The 19,644-nt window shown below is 38.8% G+C and overlaps 1 protein-coding gene across 3 annotated transcripts; it reads left to right on the forward strand.

Moving 5' to 3' along the window:
• The first annotated feature begins 5,148 nt into the window (after positions 1-5,148).
• LOC139939363 (protein arginine N-methyltransferase 2-like) lies at positions 5,149-16,738 on the forward strand. Of its 3 annotated transcripts, none has more exons than XM_071935176.1 (11): positions 5,149-5,226; positions 6,769-6,922; positions 9,264-9,437; positions 10,892-10,981; positions 11,655-11,726; positions 12,101-12,265; positions 12,599-12,774; positions 13,875-14,004; positions 15,107-15,246; positions 15,806-15,974; positions 16,536-16,737. In XM_071935176.1, exons 2-11 carry the CDS (start codon positions 6,788-6,790, stop codon positions 16,566-16,568), a joined length of 1,284 nt encoding a protein of 427 aa, XP_071791277.1. In that variant the 5' UTR covers positions 5,149-5,226; positions 6,769-6,787; the 3' UTR covers positions 16,569-16,737. The 3 variants fall into 3 exon arrangements, with proteins under 3 accessions (XP_071791277.1, XP_071791279.1, XP_071791278.1); XM_071935177.1 differs by having other exon boundaries at positions 5,171-5,226; positions 6,780-6,922; positions 16,536-16,738; XM_071935178.1 differs by lacking the exon at positions 9,264-9,437 and having other exon boundaries at positions 16,536-16,738.
• The last annotated feature ends 2,906 nt before the right edge of the window (positions 16,739-19,644 follow it).

The raw sequence follows: 19,644 nt of genomic DNA on the forward strand, positions 1-19,644 counted from the left end.
GACTCGGCAACACTGTGCGACGACAGAACTTCTATAATGTGAATCTTTCATTTGCGCAACACGTGTGTTTGCTCACATGCTATTTCTGCACAGTCTCAGATTCTGACATGGTAAATAATAATTATTTCAAGTAACTAATCTTAAGTATCAAGTAACTAAATGACCGTTAAAATGGGTCTCAATTTGTTCGTCGGTGTGAGGGATTATTTTAAGAATAGAGTAAACTGTAAAACAGCATCGTGAGTGTCAAAAATATGTAATACGTTACACAACGCTGCACCACATCAATGACTTCGTAGAAAGATACAGGAATATTTAAATTTTGGGTATGGGTAAATCGTAATGTGTTATGAAATGTGCAATTAAATCCCTAATCTCAATCCCTTGCATATATCCTGAGTGAACACAGGGTCATTTCAAAAATATTCAGGTTTTGTTTTTATTTATTTTTCCTGCAAAACAACAAAACAATGGTGCCTTAATACGCGTCACAGTCAGCCTTTTTTCTTTACTAAAAAATATTCATGCATTCATTGCATTACTTTTATGTTTCAAAACCCAGAACAGTAGGACTAGCGATTGTTTGCCCATACGTAACGGCAATAATCTAAAGTGTTTTTTGAGTATCAGTAAGGTTTGGCTGTTTCATCTTTAAATTAGTCATAACTCTCTGTTCAAACAAACATTATTGACACATACAACAGTAGTAGATAATACTTAGATCTGTATATCTCTGTAGTTTCTGTTGGTTATAACAATAGAATTTCACATAAGACATTATTCATCTTGACCTTTTCGGTTATTTCGCAGTGAAAGGAACTTTATCGATTCTTAAAGTGCTTATATTGCTGTGTTGGCATATCACTAATACGATCCAATTCAAAATATTTAAGAGGCCAACCCAGATATCCGCAGAACTTTATGTATTGGTAACAAAATTGTTGCACAAATTACCTACACTTGTCTTAAAATTGCGAGTAGCCTGCCCTAGGACAAGGTACACATATAATATCAGAGGAATCTAAATTCACTACCAAAACTTGAGTATTATTTGAACTAAGGCATTTTTAACCCATATTTTGTCTCATAATAGAGTAATGTTTATACTACACATTGAACTTATTTAAAGAAAAAGATTTGTGAAAATATCTACAATATTTTTTAAGCCAAACCCTACTAGGTGGAAGGCCTACCATCCCAACACGTCTGCTGGTCTCCGAAAATGGTTGGATTGAAGTAAGACCCTCAACATCGTCCCTCAATCCCGGCCTGTTAAGTTAGTTCATTAGTTCATTAGTATCATTAAATCTTATACAGATTACATCTGGTTTGTGGTTTTTATTTTGGCAAATTAAACAATAAATTGCATGAAATGATATTGATAGTATATGACTACATGTATGTCATTAATCGTTGTCTATTATTTCAAAACATTATTATTGACCAGTTTTTATAAAGCTCTTTTCACACTCGTAGGGCGTCTCAAAGCACTAGTGCCCAAGCTAGATCAATTACAAGAGAACCATCTCTGCCCTCGAATGTACCCATTTACCCCCACCCCCCCCCCCCCCCCCCCCGGGTGAAGAGCAGCAATGTAGTTAAGTGTCTTGCTAGTAAGGGTAACAAGTCAGTGTCATACGACCGGGACTAGAACCCGCACTCTGCTGAACAGAAACACAAGAGATTGAATTCGGTGCTCTTATACACTATGCCACGACATCCTTAAAAGTAAGTTATTATTAATTGTGGGTCCATTTTGAAACCTGCGTTTAAGGAGAGGGACAGTCACTAATTGCAGAATTTTACATAATTTGTTTTTTACTACTCCGCTGATAAATTTTATTCTGACTTCCTTCGTTGAACGCTCGAGAAACAAATTGAAACGTTAGAGTGGCCTTGATTTATTAGATCATCCTTGGGCTTTTCCCATTGCCTTAGCATAGGGGCAGTTGGAGAAATTTGAAGCTGCCATACTTGCTATATTGTGCGACTGTCTGAGGGAAGTTGGGAATGCATGCTTGTGGTCCATGTTTGTAGCAGCCAGTATATGCCGTGTGCGCATACAGTTACAAAATGGAAGTTCGTTGACTGACACGATTAGTGATAGTGTATAAATATCTGTCATTTGGTAATTACTCAAAATAATTATTAGCATAAAACCTTCCTTGGTGACGAGTAATGGGGAGAGGTTGATGGTATAAAACATTGTGAGAAACGGCTCTCTCTGAAGTGCCATAGTTTTCGAGAAAGAAGTAATTTTCCACGAATTTGATTTCGAGACCTCAGATTTAGAAAGTTCCACACAAGAGGTATCGAAATCAACCATCTAAACGCACACAACTTCGTGTGACAAGGGTTATTTTTCTTTCATTATTATTTCGCAACTTCGATGACCGATTGAGCTCAAAATGTTCACAAGTTTGTTATTATTATGCATAATGTTGAGATACACCAACTGTGAAGGCTAGTCTTTGACAATATTACCAACAGTGTCCCTTTCGGAACAGAACAAAAAATTAAAAAAACAAAAATCACAGATTTACAAAAAACTTACATAAACAGGGTTTAAAGGCAGAAGACACTATTGGTAATTACTCAAAATAATTATTAGCATAAAACCTTTCTTGTTATTTTATGCATAATGTTGAGATACACCAATAATTGTGAAGAATAGTCTTCGACAACTACCAATAGTGTCCACCGTCTTTAAAGAAGGTAGTGGTGAAAGACTTTTCTTGAAATATTATTCCATGATATGCTTTACTTTTTGAGAAAAATTTAAAACAATTATCAATTCTCGATATCGAGAATTACGGATTAATTTTAAACACATGTCATGACACGGCGAACGTGCGGAAACAAGGGTGGGTTTTCTCGTTATCCTCCCGACTCCGATGGCCGATTGGGCCTAAATTTTCACAGGTTTGTTATTTTATATATTATAAGTTGTGATACACGAAGTGTGGGCCTTTGGACTATACTGTTTACCGAAAGTGTCCAATGGCTTTAAGTCAAATCATGAGCTCAGGCAGTGGATCCGGTGAGTAGTTTAATTGGTTGGGTCATATTATTATAATGCTAATTTTACAGGCAAAAGTATAACCAAAGATACCACAAAAATCACCTGTGAAAAATTCACAGGTATCACAGTGATAGTTTCAGTACACGTGTCTCCTCAATTTTGAGAAAACAGTTTTAGAAAACATTGTCACTGTCAGAGTATCCTCAAGAACGTCGAATTAATCCATGTTTCTCGACCGTTTCTGTTGAGCGTAGTTTTTTTGTTTTTTTTTTATCAGTTTCAGACAAAAGAATTTTGGAAGACGCTTACTAGCATTAGATCTTTTTAACAAGGATGCTTTCGCATAATTATTATAATAATTATATTGTTTATTTTTGGTGGTGAGGGGAGGTGGGTTATCACCAAAGTATGACAAAACCTTTTTTGAGCATGGTTTAAGCTTGTGGTCGATGAAATTGAAATTGCATGGGTGTATTAAAAGTTCACGATAAAGCGCACGGCATACTGCCTTACAATTATACTGCCTTTCCTAACGATTCGAACATGCTAACTGTACCTAGGTTTGCCTCAATATTTTACAAATGAAAGCATTTTTTACAGACTGTGTATCACTGGCCTAAGTACACCGGCATGACGTTTTTGACCATTGACCATACCAAGCCGGTACTGGCCCAGTACAGGCTGTATATATACATGGTTTGACCACCAAGCCGGTGTTATAGCAGGAGACTCTGTAGAAAACTTTCCGTGTTCTCCCTGCTACCACTTTTTCACTAGTTTTTTACAAAAGGGAATAACTCATTTAGATAAATATACTACTAGCTACGATTTACGAAACCTTTTTTATTTCTAACGGGAAAAAAAGTGGTGGCAGACAATGCAGAAACTTTTCAAAAATGTTTGTTATAATCGCATGGTAGCCCCTTTCAATCATTATACCCTCGAATCTTCGTGTGCAACGGAAGAGTGCAACCTGGGCCAAATGTCATAGCGCTGCATGCTTAACGGTAATTCAAATTTGCGTGCTTACGTAGCAGACAAATTTGCTTAAGCCTTAGCGTATATCACAGGTTAGCAGAAAAATTGGGCGGCCATATTGCGTGTTTACCGTGGATTTGCATTATGACGTCATTTATTTTCGTGTGCTTACGGTTAGCAGCGCTATGCATGAAATAGAAATTGCACAGTAAGCACAAAATCGACCGCTAAGCAGCGCTTTGAAATTGGGCCTAGGGCTATATAAACAGGTACATCTCATGTTCAGTACATACAGAGAATATTGGATGGCAGCGGCCTTATATTATATATAAATGTACATAAATTATTCATGAAGATTTTTTTGCACATAAACGTGTTTACAAAATGCGGTAAAATACTCACTCATATCGCCCTCGAGGCCCTTTCAAATCGTGCAGCATGAAGAGATCCGAGGCATTTTCGGGGTCATCTTTTGAAAACTGAAGTTATGTCCTGAATTCAGAATTCACTAACAAATAAAATTTATAATGTCACAGCTCGTTGTCCACTTCCAAATTTGTGTTGACATGCACTGTAGTACTCACCACGTGTGTGTGATCATTTCAGTGACCTTTTCGCTTGCGTCATCATTGCACAGTGTGTGACCGTATAGTCTTTGGCAAAAGACGTTCGTACCGTTTCTTGTAACGAGCTGAATCGCTTTACGATGTTGCCTACAGTAACCAATCGGCGATTACGCACTGAACGTCTTACTTTCAGACTATACTGTGTGTAGGCCTACTGACTTGCTACTGGTCGCCAACTTAAAACGCGGGTACCAACATAATAGGGCGGTAAAAACTGTGTAGTGCCCTATACGGGGAAGAAAATCCTTCAAAATGGTCTCGAATTCACACTACAAAAACTGATGTTCTCACCCAATGTAACCAATTTACTCAACTAAAACAATGTTTAATCTTTCCAAAGTTTCTCTGAAACTTAATCATAAAAGTTTCCAGATATTGTACCTGGTCGTCATACTTATCGTAGACAAGTTTTCGCCAATCCCGTGCCAGGAGGTAGGTGCACGTTTTCCCTGGGCGGGGAGATGTCTGTTCTTGGATGGTGGCGCCCTCTCGTGGGGAAATTGTGGCAAATCAACAACGGGCCGTCCACACAACGATCGATCGATGACAAAAAAATATGATCACCATGTGCGTGCTGTTTGTATTGTAAGCTCACGAAAGGTGAGGTTTGTTAAATAGTTATAGCCTTAGTAGAGCGGGTAGAGCAACTTTTACATTATGAGCAAATAATATTAATTATCATTCAAATGGGTGGCGTTTTTTACTTGCACTTTTTTAACTTACTATTCTAAGTAGTTCTATAACTAGTTCCGCTGTAGTGTCACTGTACATGTAGTAAGTTAGTACTGATGACGGATGTACTGACACTGATGAGTGACGGTGCACTTTGCACAGCCACAGTAGGACTTAACAAGCAAGTTGGGATGTACCCTTACTACCAAATAGATAGATAGGTAACAATTAAATTGAGACAAACGTGTCGTAGCCGAGCTGGAAAACCCGCCCGGTGAGAGAGGCAGAAGATTGATCTTGCTTGCTTGATCTTGATGTTTTTCCTGCACAAATTCGCCTCGGTAGAGTGTCGGAGACAGTTGTCATGCATGTTCATTGTTCGCCTATCGATATTTCTACAGTAATACTAACACACCTTTCGCAAAATACACGACACGCGAGTTTAAAAATTTAGTCATTGGCCCAATGGGTGCGTTCGTTTAGCTTCCCTGGGTCGACCTGGTCTGCCCCCGGTGCGTTCGAATAGTTAAATGACATCATTCCAGGGGCTCACCCGCGTCAGCCCCCAGGCCCAGTGTCCCAGTGCCCTGCTTGTGGGTCACTTGGGGGCTGGCCCCAGGTGCATGACGTCACTACGTGAGCGGTGAGTGATCGTTCGTTTAGCTCTTGTCACCAGGAGCTCACCTAAGTGAGCACCGCGGGGGGTAGACCCAGGGAAGCTAATCGAACGCACCCTAAGACGTGGAATGAGGGGCATGCTTGTCTATCGATCAAGTTTGTTCGCTAGCTAGACCAGCATGCACCTCATTCATCGCTTGCGCTATGGGCATAAACTTCTTTTGATGATAGTCTACGTACCATAATTATTTGAATCATCCTCTTCCAGTAGCCTAAACCCAGTAACTGGGGTGCTGATACTTCTAGACCCCCGTGAGGGGAGCCTTATAGTTTCTAGAAGTAGGGCACTGATATCTGAAAGCCCCATAGGGCCATAAATCGGCTTAGAGGTCTGCACAGCCAGTACCCGTCATGGACCATGCACTTGACCATCAGCATGAACTGGTCAAGGACCAAGCTTTCCAATCCCCTATTATGTCCTTAGAACTCGTCTTATCTCGATTTAGGACTCGTAACTCGTCCTAACTTAGGATTAATTATAAGGTCTGCATGCTACAGTGCAGGGTTTGGGACTCTTCATAAGTTCTAAGATTTGTCCTAAGTTAGGAAGAGTTTTGTGAAATTGAATACAGGATAGACAATAAATAATCTCCTGTTTTAATAGGTAACATCAATGCCTTTGCGCTCTGTGATTCTTGTCTTCATCTCGAGTAAACTCTCTGTAACGCCACACGTTACATTACGATACAACTACACTACCGGTTCTCTAGATTAGGCAACATAACCGGAATGGTACATTGTTGTCTACTTGTCTTATAAATCAATTTTCTTTTTATCTTTTTATTTTTTGAGATTGAGAAAAGATGGAGAGATGTGCCTTGAAGAGATGATACAAGGAAACGAATCATTGCAGAAAGAATGCACATCGGAATCCACCGATGAGGAAGATGGCATTCTCGAAGAAGTGATGGCATTTGCTGATTTCTATCCAACAGAGGATAATCAGGTTCAGGGAACTCAATTCTAAAAATTGTTTTTAAAAAAGCAAAGCTGCATGCTCATGACATAATAAGTACTAGAACCCTGTGTGCACTTGTCCTTGCCTGTAGTTCTAAATGCTAGCCAATTATTTATACTTTCTTCATTCCATTTCTTTACCCAGGGTAATGTTTGTAGGTTTTGAACTGGTATCCATAATGCTCAGTTTGTGCACATTATAAGCCATGGAATGAGGTGCATGCTGGTCCACATGTAGTTAGTGACACATTTGGTTGCAAAACTGACCAGCATGCATGTCATTCCGCGGCTAACACATGCGCACTGAGTACTAAGCGAAGTAGTCTTTGCAGCCTGGCATATAAACATTACTGCAATGGGAGACTTTGGAACGCTATACATGCCAGCAGACTTTCCAGGTAAATTTCCACTGTGTACCTAGTTCTCCATTATGAGCACATATCGGAGAACAATGGATTTACCTGGTAAGTCCACTGCCGACTCTTGTGATCAAAAGTATGTGATAGAGTCTGATGCCTGGGGTAATGCCTGGAATTTCATTTTTGAGAGGGCAAAACCATTTTCATTTTGCAGGGTGCAGTTCAATTGGCCTTTCTGAAATATGGTCGACACTAGGCCTATAGGAGTGTGGTTGGGTGTATACCAATGACTAGAGCGCTAACACCCCGTTATTGACCCATTTCACCTGATGACATCAGCAGAAAAATCTTGAATGCGCCATACTGGTGGGCAATTTCTCTGTGCGTTTTCATATTTATCTCTATGCTGCGCGTTATGCAGTAACGTGTGCATTTTAGGAGACGCGGCATTAATACACGTAACTGCCCACCAACATGGTGAGCGTGTCATTGGTCGCCGCGTGTGATGCGCGTGCAAGGGTTTTGAAGCCGTGTGGGCGCATCCATGTTTATGTACTAACAATACAAAAGCTTGACATTTTGTACAATTGTCTGGCTATTTGCATAATAGTGCGTTTGTTCTTTTCGTTGTGTAATCGAACTAAACAATGCAGCAAATGTGACCGCACAATCTGCTGATGAGCGTACTAACTGCAAGCGCCATGTTTAAAAGGCGCGTATGCTTTTTTTAAAGTATATCAATCAAGTCGAACTTACGATTTTCGTATCGCGGCGTACGCGAATAGGCAGTCGAGTACAGAAGCGCACACGGCGAATGTAAAAAAAGTTGCAGCAATTGTGTTTCTCTCAAAATAAAAAGCGTTCCGTAGTCACGCAACACATCAAACATGTCTGCTCCCATGGTGGCTTCAAAACGCAGAGCAAGGTTAGCGCTCTAGTCAATATATATAGCTCTATGGTGTATAGCCCTGGCAGCCTTACACTTTCGTTTTGTACTACAGTGATGTTCTGGACATCAGTGTACATTTCTGGGGCGGAAAATTTTTACAGCTTCATAACTCAAATCTTACCTGCAAGAAAGCACCAATTTCAACAGATTCACATTCCATGGCAGCATATGTTTTTCAGGGGTGGGTTTTGATCGTCATATATTCTTCACAAATCGTCATTTTCATGAAATAATGCAGCTCCCAACGTTGAGGAATTCCCATTTTTGTTCGTACTCTCACAGTCTGCCGTGTGTACGCAAGACGCATGACGCGCAAATTTTGATTTGTGTTAACGCTGTGCAGTCAAGATACGGTGACCAAGAATTCATGTGTCCAAGCTTGCATCGTGCGTCTTGCACGCGAATGTATACGCGTACGCACGACGACAACAGACAACACTGTGAGAAAACGATCGAAACGGGAATTCTTTACATTCTTAATTTATGAGCACAGTGTGATGTCAAAATACAAGTCACTGGTAGTTTACTCATATTGCCAAGGGCTTGATTTCACAAAGCAGTTACTATGTATTAATTGTAAAAAAAATGTTTTTATTACCATCGTGATTTGTATGGTGACATCGCACTTTACTTGGCAACTATTAAAGATTGATTTGCAGCTAAGATCAATCTTAGCTCTTTGTGAATTCCCCAGGGGACGATTTCACAATGAGCTAGTATTGCTCTTAACTGCATATATCAATATTAGTTGCTAAGCAAAGTGTGATGTCACAGTACAAATCACTGTGGTGATACTGATATTTTGTCTTGCGATGAACTTTGTTGCCTTGTGAAATCAGCCCCTTAGGTCTCGTATGAACTGTTTCAGTGACTAATTCCAACAGGAGGCCTTATACACTTGGAGAACATGTAAAAAGTCACTGGGTGTATCAGCAACCCATCATGGTGTTGCTTTTTTAAAACAAATTTCATAGATTATTGTTTTAAACTGTTGCTTCTCATCAAACATTATTTTGTAACAGCTTTGCTTGCAAAAAGGTGACAAGGTGCTCATTGTTTCTAAGAACAATGCTGATTGGTGGTGGGCAAGGAAAGGTCATTCTTGTGGCTATATCCCCACCAATCACATCACATCACTCTCAGGGGACGAGGCTGGTTGGCAAGATGGCGAATACTTTAGTAGTTATAACTCAATGGTAAGCTTTTAAAAACAAAAGGGAAGGGTTTAAATTGTGTTCCTTTTATGCAACAGTAGGCCATAGCTCAGCTCTCAAAGCATTTTCGACGAATGAAACGGTATAGTCCTATTTTACACTGTATATACCTTTAGCTATGATAATGCACAAAACTCGCAGCACACCCCATGCTCACACCCCATGCTCACACTGCGTTGGTCCAAACACTCTTCAATACAAACTATGTACTATATAAGCCTGTGCAACCAGTGGCACAGTCGTGACTATTGATTGCTTATTCATAAATACCTAAGACAGTTTATCCATTCTGATTGGTCGAGAGGGGTTGTTTGAACAGATGATATAACACCATTAAAAAGTGTTATAACATGGGCGTGACACGCAAGCTTGCACCATCACACACAGCGCTTATAAGACAGTTTCTTCATTCCTATTGATCGAGAGCAACAGCTGTAAAGCAGTTTAAACCACTAGTTGACACATTTATTCCCTTAGTAGTTAATTGTAGTCTACTTCAAAAATGATTGGGACTTCTGGCTTGGTGAACCAGTTGTGTCGCTCATGACTATTCACGGCAACATAAATTATTTACGAAACACAATCAGACAGTATAGTGACAGAATCCTTCAAACCTTTCAGCAGGAATTTTACTATTGTGCCACCGGCATACAGTATGCTGCAATGCAATTGAAACTTAGTCATGGCTATATAGTGTCGAAGTCATGACTATTTGAGGCCCGAGTGCGAGTTGTAAATATAACTAGTTGCCCAGGCCTACTACGTACATCTGCATGTGTGTAGATGTTTGTTCATGACATGACGTGTGTGTATAACTAGACAGACTTGGACTGCTTAGCAAAGAATAGTATTGCTCATCAACAGAAACAGGTTACCAGCCAAAGTTAGATGAAGTTTGCATTGTTATGGCTGGTGCCCGACTCAATTTTTGCTTTGCAAAGAAATTTGTCAAGCAGTATTTTCTGCTTAACAGTTTAATGAAATTGGGCCCAGGGCAAAAAGGAAAGCATGCAAGCCAACCTTGAACAAGATTATTAGTTTAGACCGTGCTGATCTTCCTTATGCACAAAAGAGTACAGATTTCTTTATCTTTCAGCCACATTTTTGTTTTATTGATTTAACTGAGGGAAATATCACCGTTAGATTATTTTGCACTCCAAGATATTGCTAAAATATGCTCCTTTACATTTCATGCTAATGTTTTTTGCTGCTAGGTTGGCTTAAATTTAAAGTATTGATGCTTAGTACTGCTTGAATAATAAAACATGGTACAGAATGTCTTACTGTGGTCTTAATCATAGATTATAACAAGGGACAGAATTGTCTTCTTCATAGAATAACGAATGGTACAGAATGGTCTTAATCATGAAATAAAACATGGTACAGAATGTCTTACTATGATCTCAATCATGGAATTTATTATTTTGATTTAACAGAAGCTGCATCATGAGATGTTACAAGACAAAGCTAGGAATGTAGCCTATCGTTCAGCAATCATGCAAAATCATCAGCACATCCAAGACAAGGTACATTTTAATAATCGTAGTGGCTTTTCACATAGCGCTTTGGTCCTCACTCAGTGACGTTAATGTGCTTCAACATTCAGTACTTTCCTGTAAGGTGCAAGGACCTACTCCTTTTACATAGCTCTATGTAGTTGTTTACAAGGTGCTGTGGTGCATTATGCAGCCAATCGGGCCAGGAACACCGAGGCGAACCCCCTTCTCGTTCTGTCAGTGCACTGAGTTCTCTTATGTGCATTACACAACACAGGAGCAACAGCGTTTTGTCCCATCCAAAGGACGAGGCATCATTCCTAAGTGTCGTGATTAAGGACACAGGTGTCACGACTGGGACTCGAATCCACACTCTGCTAAAAAGAAATGCCAGGGCTCGAGTCCGGTGCTCAGTAAAAACCACTAGGCCACGGCACACCACATATTGACTGGTCGACCATGCCGAGTGATATTTTGTGAAAGAGATAAATCTGCCACCAAGAGAAGAGAGACTAATGACTTTGATTAGTTAGAGTTATCGAGCCTGTAAAGTCAAGATCTAATTTAATATCTAGGAGCTAAAGAAAATTAATTATATGGAGAGACCCATAATCTTGTCATTGTTCTATAAACACTTTTGTTTAAAAACAAACATTCCATTAATGCTGTTCATGAAGGTAATCCAGTTTTGTTACATCTTCAGGTTGTCTTAGATGTTGGCTGTGGGACAGGTATATTAAGCATGATGTCCGTAAAGCATGGGAAGGCTTCCAAGGTTAGTTCTGAACAGTTTTTGTTCTTCTTAGTCCATTGGAATTTGAAATTTTGCATGGTGGAAATACGCTATAGTAAAGGATTGCAGTAACGCCATGGAATGATAATCTCTAAATAAGTAGGAGTGGTCCTGAAAACCATCAGTTGAAAGCAATGGTTCTTTTAAGAACTCCCCCCCCCCCCCCCCTCTATTAATTTAGAGATTATCATTACATGGGGTTGCCGGAGGCCTTTACTATATCATATGAGATGGAAGAAAACCTGTTTGGAAAGTTTAGTTGGTTTGTTAGACCTGATAAAACTGCGACCAGTTGAGTACAAAATTTTACTTGAGTCGCCCAGGCCTATAGTTGATTGACTAAAGTGTCGTTGCAGGTGTTTGCAGTGGAGGCCAGTGGGTTTGCCGAGCACACTCAAACGCTGATTGAGGCAAATGGAATGTCTGACAAGATCCAGGTATTTGATGGTAAAATTGAGTCGGTTCAGCTACCTCACAAAGTGGATCTGATTATCTCGGAGTGGATGGGAACTTTTCTTCTGGTAAGGAGTTTATCAATCATTTCTCCAATTAGCTTTTTTCTTACATTTGTCAGGTAATAATACCAAAGTATTTGCTCAGTCAAATTAATCGGAGACATCGTGTTAATGAAAGAACTAGGAGTTCTTTAAGTAAACATACATTATTTTTAATTCCTAAATTGTTTGAAAAGCAAATTCAAAGTCAACATAATTTTTGCTTTTTTAAGTTAAAGCACACTGTGTTCAATTAAAAAACTTAAAAGGTACAGTGGAAGAACAATATTGGTTGTTTTTAAACCCTTCAACTTTGTTCGGCTGTTTTTTAGTTGTCTTCCCTCCTTTCGTTGACTGCAGTTTGAATGGATGATAGAGTCGGTTATTTTTGCCAGAGATCATTGGTTAAATGATGGTGGTGTTGTATGGCCATCCCATGCTGGCGTATATCTTGTGCCATGCTGTGCAGGAGAACTTTATAAGAACAAAGTGTCCTTTTGGGAGTCTGTGGAGGACTTTGATTTCTCTTCCCTAGTGTAAGTTTTATTTTGTATCTTTTTCTTTGCAACCTCATTAATAATAATAATAATCATAATGACCAGTTTTTATAATGGGCGTCTCAAAGCGCTTCCAACATTATAACCCCCAGTAACTGGGCCAACTTAATTCATTCCTTCAACCGTCTCAGCTCCCTGGGGAGTATACGGCCTGTGCAACAAATATGTAGCGCAGTTCGCTAGATCAATACTGTCCTGTCATGACCGGGATTCAAACCCACACTCTGCTGAACAGAAAAACACCAGAGCCTTATCCGTTCGGCCACGACACCCCAAACTGGCATGTCTTGGCCAAATTGTTTATTTCACCTGACCCAAGCTCTGATGTTGTCAGCAGCAGTCATGACACTTTTTGAGCATTCTGCTCCACCAACCAGGCTCCTACAGTGAATGATAACCCATGTCTCCTATACTCTGTTTCAGCCCTATAGGAATAGGTGGCAAAATTCCCCCTGGTAATAGTTGGTTAAGAGCCCTCACCTTGAAGTGGCTGTCCAGCCATGTTAGTTGGACGATATCTTATTAAACACACAAAAAATAAAAATATATAAAAAACTGGATTAAGTAATTTCCCAGGGACCAAAAATATGTAATAGAGTAATGAAGTGAACATGTACGTGCTCACCATTTACTATAGCAATGAATTCTATTTTGCATATTATTTTTGTAAACCTCAATCATTAAGTGCTTTGGTAAAAGTAAAGATTTTGTTTTATGTATGCTCCAAAGTATCTCAAATGCCTAAGATAGTATCAGATGCCTTTTATTCATTGACAAACCACTTAAGGAATGAACCTATAGTGCTCATTACAACAATAAAATCATTAAGATCATTCAGATGTCATCCCCTCACAACAAGTTTGTCTGGTTCTTTTTATGTTTGTCAACTACCCCCATCAACCTGACAAAAATACAGACATAAAACCTAGACATTGTCCATAAAACATGTAAAAGCTCCTTTACTGTTTTATGTTTATCTTTCGAGTCAACAGTGTTGGAGTGTCACTGAATTGGCATTATTTTATATCGATCACAACCAAACACACAATGTTGTGACTTGTATGCTTTAATCAAATTAGGCCACTTGCCAAAGATGAGTTCTTCAGCAGTCCTTTATATAATCATGTCATGAAACAAGAAGACAGCCTTGCGACTCCTCAACAAGTGTTCCAACTCAACATGAAAACTGTCACCAGACAGGACCTTGAGGTAGGACTATATTGTTTATAGAAAACGATCAGAGCACACTGATTGAGAAGTTGAGTCGTTTACCACCGGTTCTTTTCAGAACCAACATTACTCAAAAGATATATAGTCAAATGGTATTGCCGCAGACCTATCTTAGTTATACTTTCACCATGCAAAGTTTCAATTTTCTACTTGTATTGTTTAAGAACGGCATGAGTGGTAATAGTGTGTAGCCCAACTAGACATCCTTGGCTTCAAACCATGCTACAGGGATAAGAAACGTCTATAAGACTTCATCTGAATTCAGACTTTTTCAAGTCTGCCTGATAAAATTTGTTATTTTTTCTCCAAATTAAAAAGTCATGCTCTTTGATCTACTTCTCTAGCATCTATAACTCCAGGGCGCAATTTCACAAATAATAATAACCCGCTTTTAGATAGCGCTTTGCACACCCGGAGGGCGTCCCAAAGTGCTTCACAGTATTACCCCTGGTCACCACGTCTTAAATTACTTCTCAACCCATCTCAGCTCCCTAGTGGGGAGTATGCAGCAATAAAATCCATCGTAAGACAATTGTCAGTATCACCATAGTGATTTACATTATGACATCACACTTTACTAGAAGCAACTACGATTGATTTGCAACTACGATCAATCTTCGCTCTTTGTGAAATCACCCCCAGTAGGAGTTATTAGTAGGTGGACATGCCAACATTTCAATGTACTTCCTAAGATCCAAGTTTCAGACTCGCCCATAGAGTTATACATAATAACTAGAGGGCGCACCCAGTGATGCTGCTTGCACAGACGCGACGGGACCGCAAGGAGACACGCGCGCCATTCTGTACACACGTTGAGTATGAAGTACACGTTGGAGTTTGTGTTTGAGTGCTACACAATGCTGTTTTGTCAACTTACAAGTTGGCCGCACACCGGGCCGCATAAACACACACTGTGCGATGCTGTTTTGTCAGCTTAGAAAATGGCCGCATGCCAGGCGCGCATGCCAGGCCGCGTATATAGGCCTGTGCGCCTTCTAGTTCATGTATATTACTCTTTGCTCTCACCCATATTTTAACAATAAGATTACTGGGAAACAATGATCACATTTTGACATTTCAGGAAGTTAGCCACACCTTTCACTTTACTATCAGCAAGGCTGGGACAATGCACGGATTTGCCTCCTGGTTCCAAGTTGACTTTGCTGGATTTCCTGTAAACTCCAAGCCATTTGTATTCCTCAACACCGGTCCAGATTACCCGTAAGTCACATTTGTGTACAGAGTAGTCAAACTGGCTAACAACATTTTCGGTATTCAGCAGGCTAGCTGTACCGGATGATTTATACAACTCTCTCAATTCAAATAAAACAAAATTCATTAGTTCCATGCTCTCACCGGCTTCACTTGAAATTCAAGAAAAGCTTGAGAAGCAATTGTTTCTTCAAGGAGACATCAGAACCTACAGCTGGACCGGTGAGCTGTGGTATCATTCAGGTTCTAACACCAGTGTGGTTATAAAACTTTTTTACTGTTGTTGTTATTGTTGTTGTGTAGTGTACTTTATTCAGTATCTGCCCTGGTATCTTTCTAGGGTTTACTAAAGCTTTTTATTTGACCCTACTCTTTCTCTGTTTAACCCCTTCTTAACATTTATTTTTTATAGTGTTGTTTTTTGGGGGGTTTTTTGAAGAAAAAAAAAATAGCAAAAGGAATTTCCCATGCAGGGACAGTAAAGTTTTATTGTATTGTATTTAATTGTATGCATCACTCAGCTGGCCAAGATACGGGTTTGATTAATTACTATATTATGTATTTTCAGTCTCACTCATTGGAAGCAGACATTATTTATGATGGACTCGCCCATTACCGTTGAACAAGGAGATACAGTAGAGGGAGCTATAACAATGACAAGAAATAAAGAATGGCGAAGGCATCTGGAGGTTCATTTGGCGTTGAGTGTTTCATCTGTCTCCGGCCAAAATGCAAAGGTATTCCCTTGACTTTTATCCTGAAGACGATACCGCGTTTGTACAAATCTATTAGAATTAGTAGGATTTGAAACTTGGCATGGTGGTGGTAGTATAATTAGGTAAGGTTTGCAACAGCACCATTTTCAAATCTCTTTCGAGTAGTGTTGATTGTGAAAAGAACAGGTGGTTGACATACAGCCTTTTGTTTAAATTCTACATCACATGATCATGATGCACCAAACATGAGCCTATATAATATCAAAGTTTTTCTGAAATTTGGCTTGGAGCGTTCTGGAGAAAAACCCATTTTACCATGTTTTAACGCGAGGTAAGAGACTCGTTATACTTTTTAATGTTTCCTATGGACAGCAGCTATAAGAAAACTGTAATATCTACATATTTGAGATCATCCTTTATTGGCTGTTTAAGGACACCAAGTGTCACGGCTGGGGATTCGAACCCTCACTCTGCTGATAAGAAATACCACAGTTTGAATTCGGTGCTCTTTACCGCTCGGCCACAACACTTGCTATTTATCATTATATTTATCATTATTTTTTTTTTCATTTTTATTTTCAGACATTCACCAAACTTTTTCCCATATGGAGGTAGCACTTTTCACAGGATCGTAGAATGTGCCTTGTACTCACTTGAAGTGGACACACTGGATCACAAGTTAAGCTGTATCAGTTGCCATTTACATAAAAGATGTATCTCCATCTACTTTATTAGCACAGCTAGGTTTGATCTCAATTGAGTTTATGGCAGTGCAGGGGGTTGGTGGAATGGGCAAATTTCTGGTTGCCTTTTTTTTTTTTTTTTTTTTTTTTTTTTTTTTTTTACCTTTTTTAGCGCCTTTTTCATATAGTTTACTATTTTGTATAAGACAATCTGGCGTAAGTGTGAAAATTGGAAAATATGGGTTCTTAAATTTTTATTTTTATTTTATTTGGGGGGGGAGTTTGAAGAGCAACTACTGTAGAGTGGGATTGGAAACGCTGACCTCGGGATTTACTTGCCAGTGCTCCACCGACTGAATATATAGCCATAATGTTATTGGTGGTCTCCCTATTTTGTCAATATCTTTGTTCAAGGTGCTAGTCAGAAGACATTTAACCTGTAAGCTACCAATAATAGCTAGGGCTTTACTACTTTGTTATACCTAAGTTTATAGTTCAACCTGGGAAGGGGCAGGAGAGGGATCACCTTAAGGATGGGACTTTTCGTTTCAAATATAAAGTAACAAACCATGAGGGAAGGTTATTTTTGGTGTAACTTTGTTTGCACAGACACGATGGCCACGAGAAGGGCCCTTTTCGAAACCATGGTTTTGGTTTTGGTTTGAGGCTTCGCTCTCTCGTCTGAAACCCTGGGCCCCTATACCCAAAGCACGCGCAATTGTCAAAACAACCGCGGGGCCAAGCTAGCCTGAGCTGAATCCAAAGCCGAATCCAGGTGTTTCGAAAAGAGTCTACGTTACATGCAAAACTCATCCACCAACTCCTCGAATTGTATCCAATTTAAATCAAAATTTATTGTAAATTTTTTGTTCCCGCCATGATATGATTGTGCAAATTTTTCTCAGATGCCAAAACATGTTTTAAATTTAGATGTTAATGTTCTCAAATATGAAGAATTATGGGTTTGTGTTTTATCATATTTGGGTGAAATTATTTTTCATAAATATCAGGTTCAAGAAATATCAGGTCTGCGCCTTGAACACCCAGCAGGGTGGATACGTGCGCATTACAAGTCGTCTTATTATTATTATTAATATTATTATATTAAGAAGTAGTCTTTGTCAATTTAAAACTACATGTTAAAGAGCACACTAGCATACAGACTTTTGTTTTTGTATCTTTGACAAGCAAGTATTAAAAAGGTTGGAGTTTTAAGGATGGTTTTCTTTTCATGAAACAAATCTCCTGAATGAAATGTATTTTTCCTTGTTTTAGTGTGACCTTCACTGTGATAAAGTTACTCTAAATTGTTGAAATGAATTCTGAAATTGAACTTGTTATTTGGTGACAGAACTTCTAAAAAGTTTGTTTTAACATACAGCAATACTATTAAACTAGACAAGAGTATTTGTACAAGAAAAACTATTTATTTAAAATCTCACTCACTATACAAGTTTTAAGGAGGCTTAACTAAAAGTGTATAATACAAGTTATCATTGTTTTCTGTTTATACAGAAGTTAAGTATGAAGTAAACAGTCAAAGAACTGAAGTTATTCAAGCTGACCTATTAGATAAAGCAGAATTAAACAAATAAGGAATTTTCCAATCAGAATTTTTGTTTTGTAAAGATGTCTGACCTGGATCCAATTTCATGGGTCTGCTTACTGCCAAATTCTGCACTTATGATCACCATTTACCGCTTACTGCGCAAGTGCCGCAATTCTGCTTTAGCTGTGTAAGCGAAGAATGCCTAGTAACATTGAGTATGCATGGGGCACAAGCAAAACATTACCTGCTGATAGGTGAAGTATGGTAAAGGCAGTGGACACTATTGGTAATTACTAAAAATAATTATTAGCACAAAACCTTACTTGGTAATGATAATGGGGAGAGGTTGATAGTATAAAACATTGTGCGAAACGGCTCCCTCTTAAGTGCAAAGTTTTCGAGAAAGAAGTAGTTTTCCACGAATTTGATTTCAAGACCTCGGATTTAGAATTTGAGGTCTCGAAATCAAGCATCTGAAAGTACACAACATTGTGTGACAAGATGTTTTTTTCGTTCATAATTATATCGCAACTTCGACGACCAATTGAGCTAAAATTTTCACCGGTTTATTTTATGCATATGTTGAGATACACCTAGTGAGAAGACTGGTCTTTGACAAATACCAATAGTGTCCACTGCCTTTAAACATAAATGCGTAATTCCTTCCTTTTATATAAGCGCAGATTCTTTGCTTACGGTTAGCAGGGCATTGAAATTGGGCCCTGCTCATTATTTACAAAGAACCGTCCTAAATGTTTACAGCCTTGAAGAACAGTTTCAGGACTAAGTTTTATAAATTCCAGTTACTCATCTTATGAGCAAACCATTTATTTTAACCATGTTTGGTTGGTTTTTGTTTTGTTGTTAATGGGGGACTTTCGGTACGCTTTGAGGCAGCAGACTTACCAGGTGAAGTCCATTATTGTTGTTGGTAATGTGCGCAAGCTCAGAACACATGTATATAAAACACACGTATATAAACAATGAAAAATTACCTGGTAAGTCTGCTGCTAACAAACGTTTCAACGCTTCCCATTTTGATGCTCATAATGACCATGTGCTAAAGAAGTGTCTTAAACCTTCAGAAATTTATTCATTGTTATTTTTTGTTTCATTAGTTAAATCCACTTTATTTTTAACAGCTCTTTTTTGAAATTGGAACCTGTGCCAAGTAGTGATTAAATCATAGATAATACACTAACTAATTTTTATAAATCCTTCCAAGTTAAGTTAATATGTATGGTGCTGCAGGATTTTGGTAACTTTTACAAGTTTAACAAAAATGAAACAAGTGAATATTACATAAACTGGAAGTGCAATCATTTTGTAAATGAAATAGCAAGTATCACCGTTGTTTTTGAATATCATACAATCTTGAAATAGTGATCAATCTTTAACAGCTCATAAAACACGTAACTGTGAATCAGTTCCTTTACCATCATACAAATAGTTTAATTAC

Source organism: Asterias amurensis, chromosome 7, assembly GCF_032118995.1.
Source record: "Asterias amurensis chromosome 7, ASM3211899v1".
Classification (NCBI taxonomy): Eukaryota; Metazoa; Echinodermata; class Asteroidea; order Forcipulatida; family Asteriidae; genus Asterias; species Asterias amurensis.

What these genes read in the sequence shown, in the direction of transcription:
- LOC139939363 (XM_071935176.1), top strand. Translation starts at nt 6,788, where the DNA reads ATGTGCCTTGAAGAGATGATACAAGGAAACGAATCATTGCAGAAAGAA. An exon ending in TTTGATTTCTCTTCCCTAGT is followed by an intron (nt 12,775 to 13,874) that starts GTAAGTTTTATT and finishes TAATCAAATTAG; the next exon opens with GCCACTTGCCAAAGATGAGT. An exon ending in TCTCCGGCCAAAATGCAAAG is followed by an intron (nt 15,975 to 16,535) that starts GTATTCCCTTGA and finishes TTTTATTTTCAG; the next exon opens with ACATTCACCAAACTTTTTCC.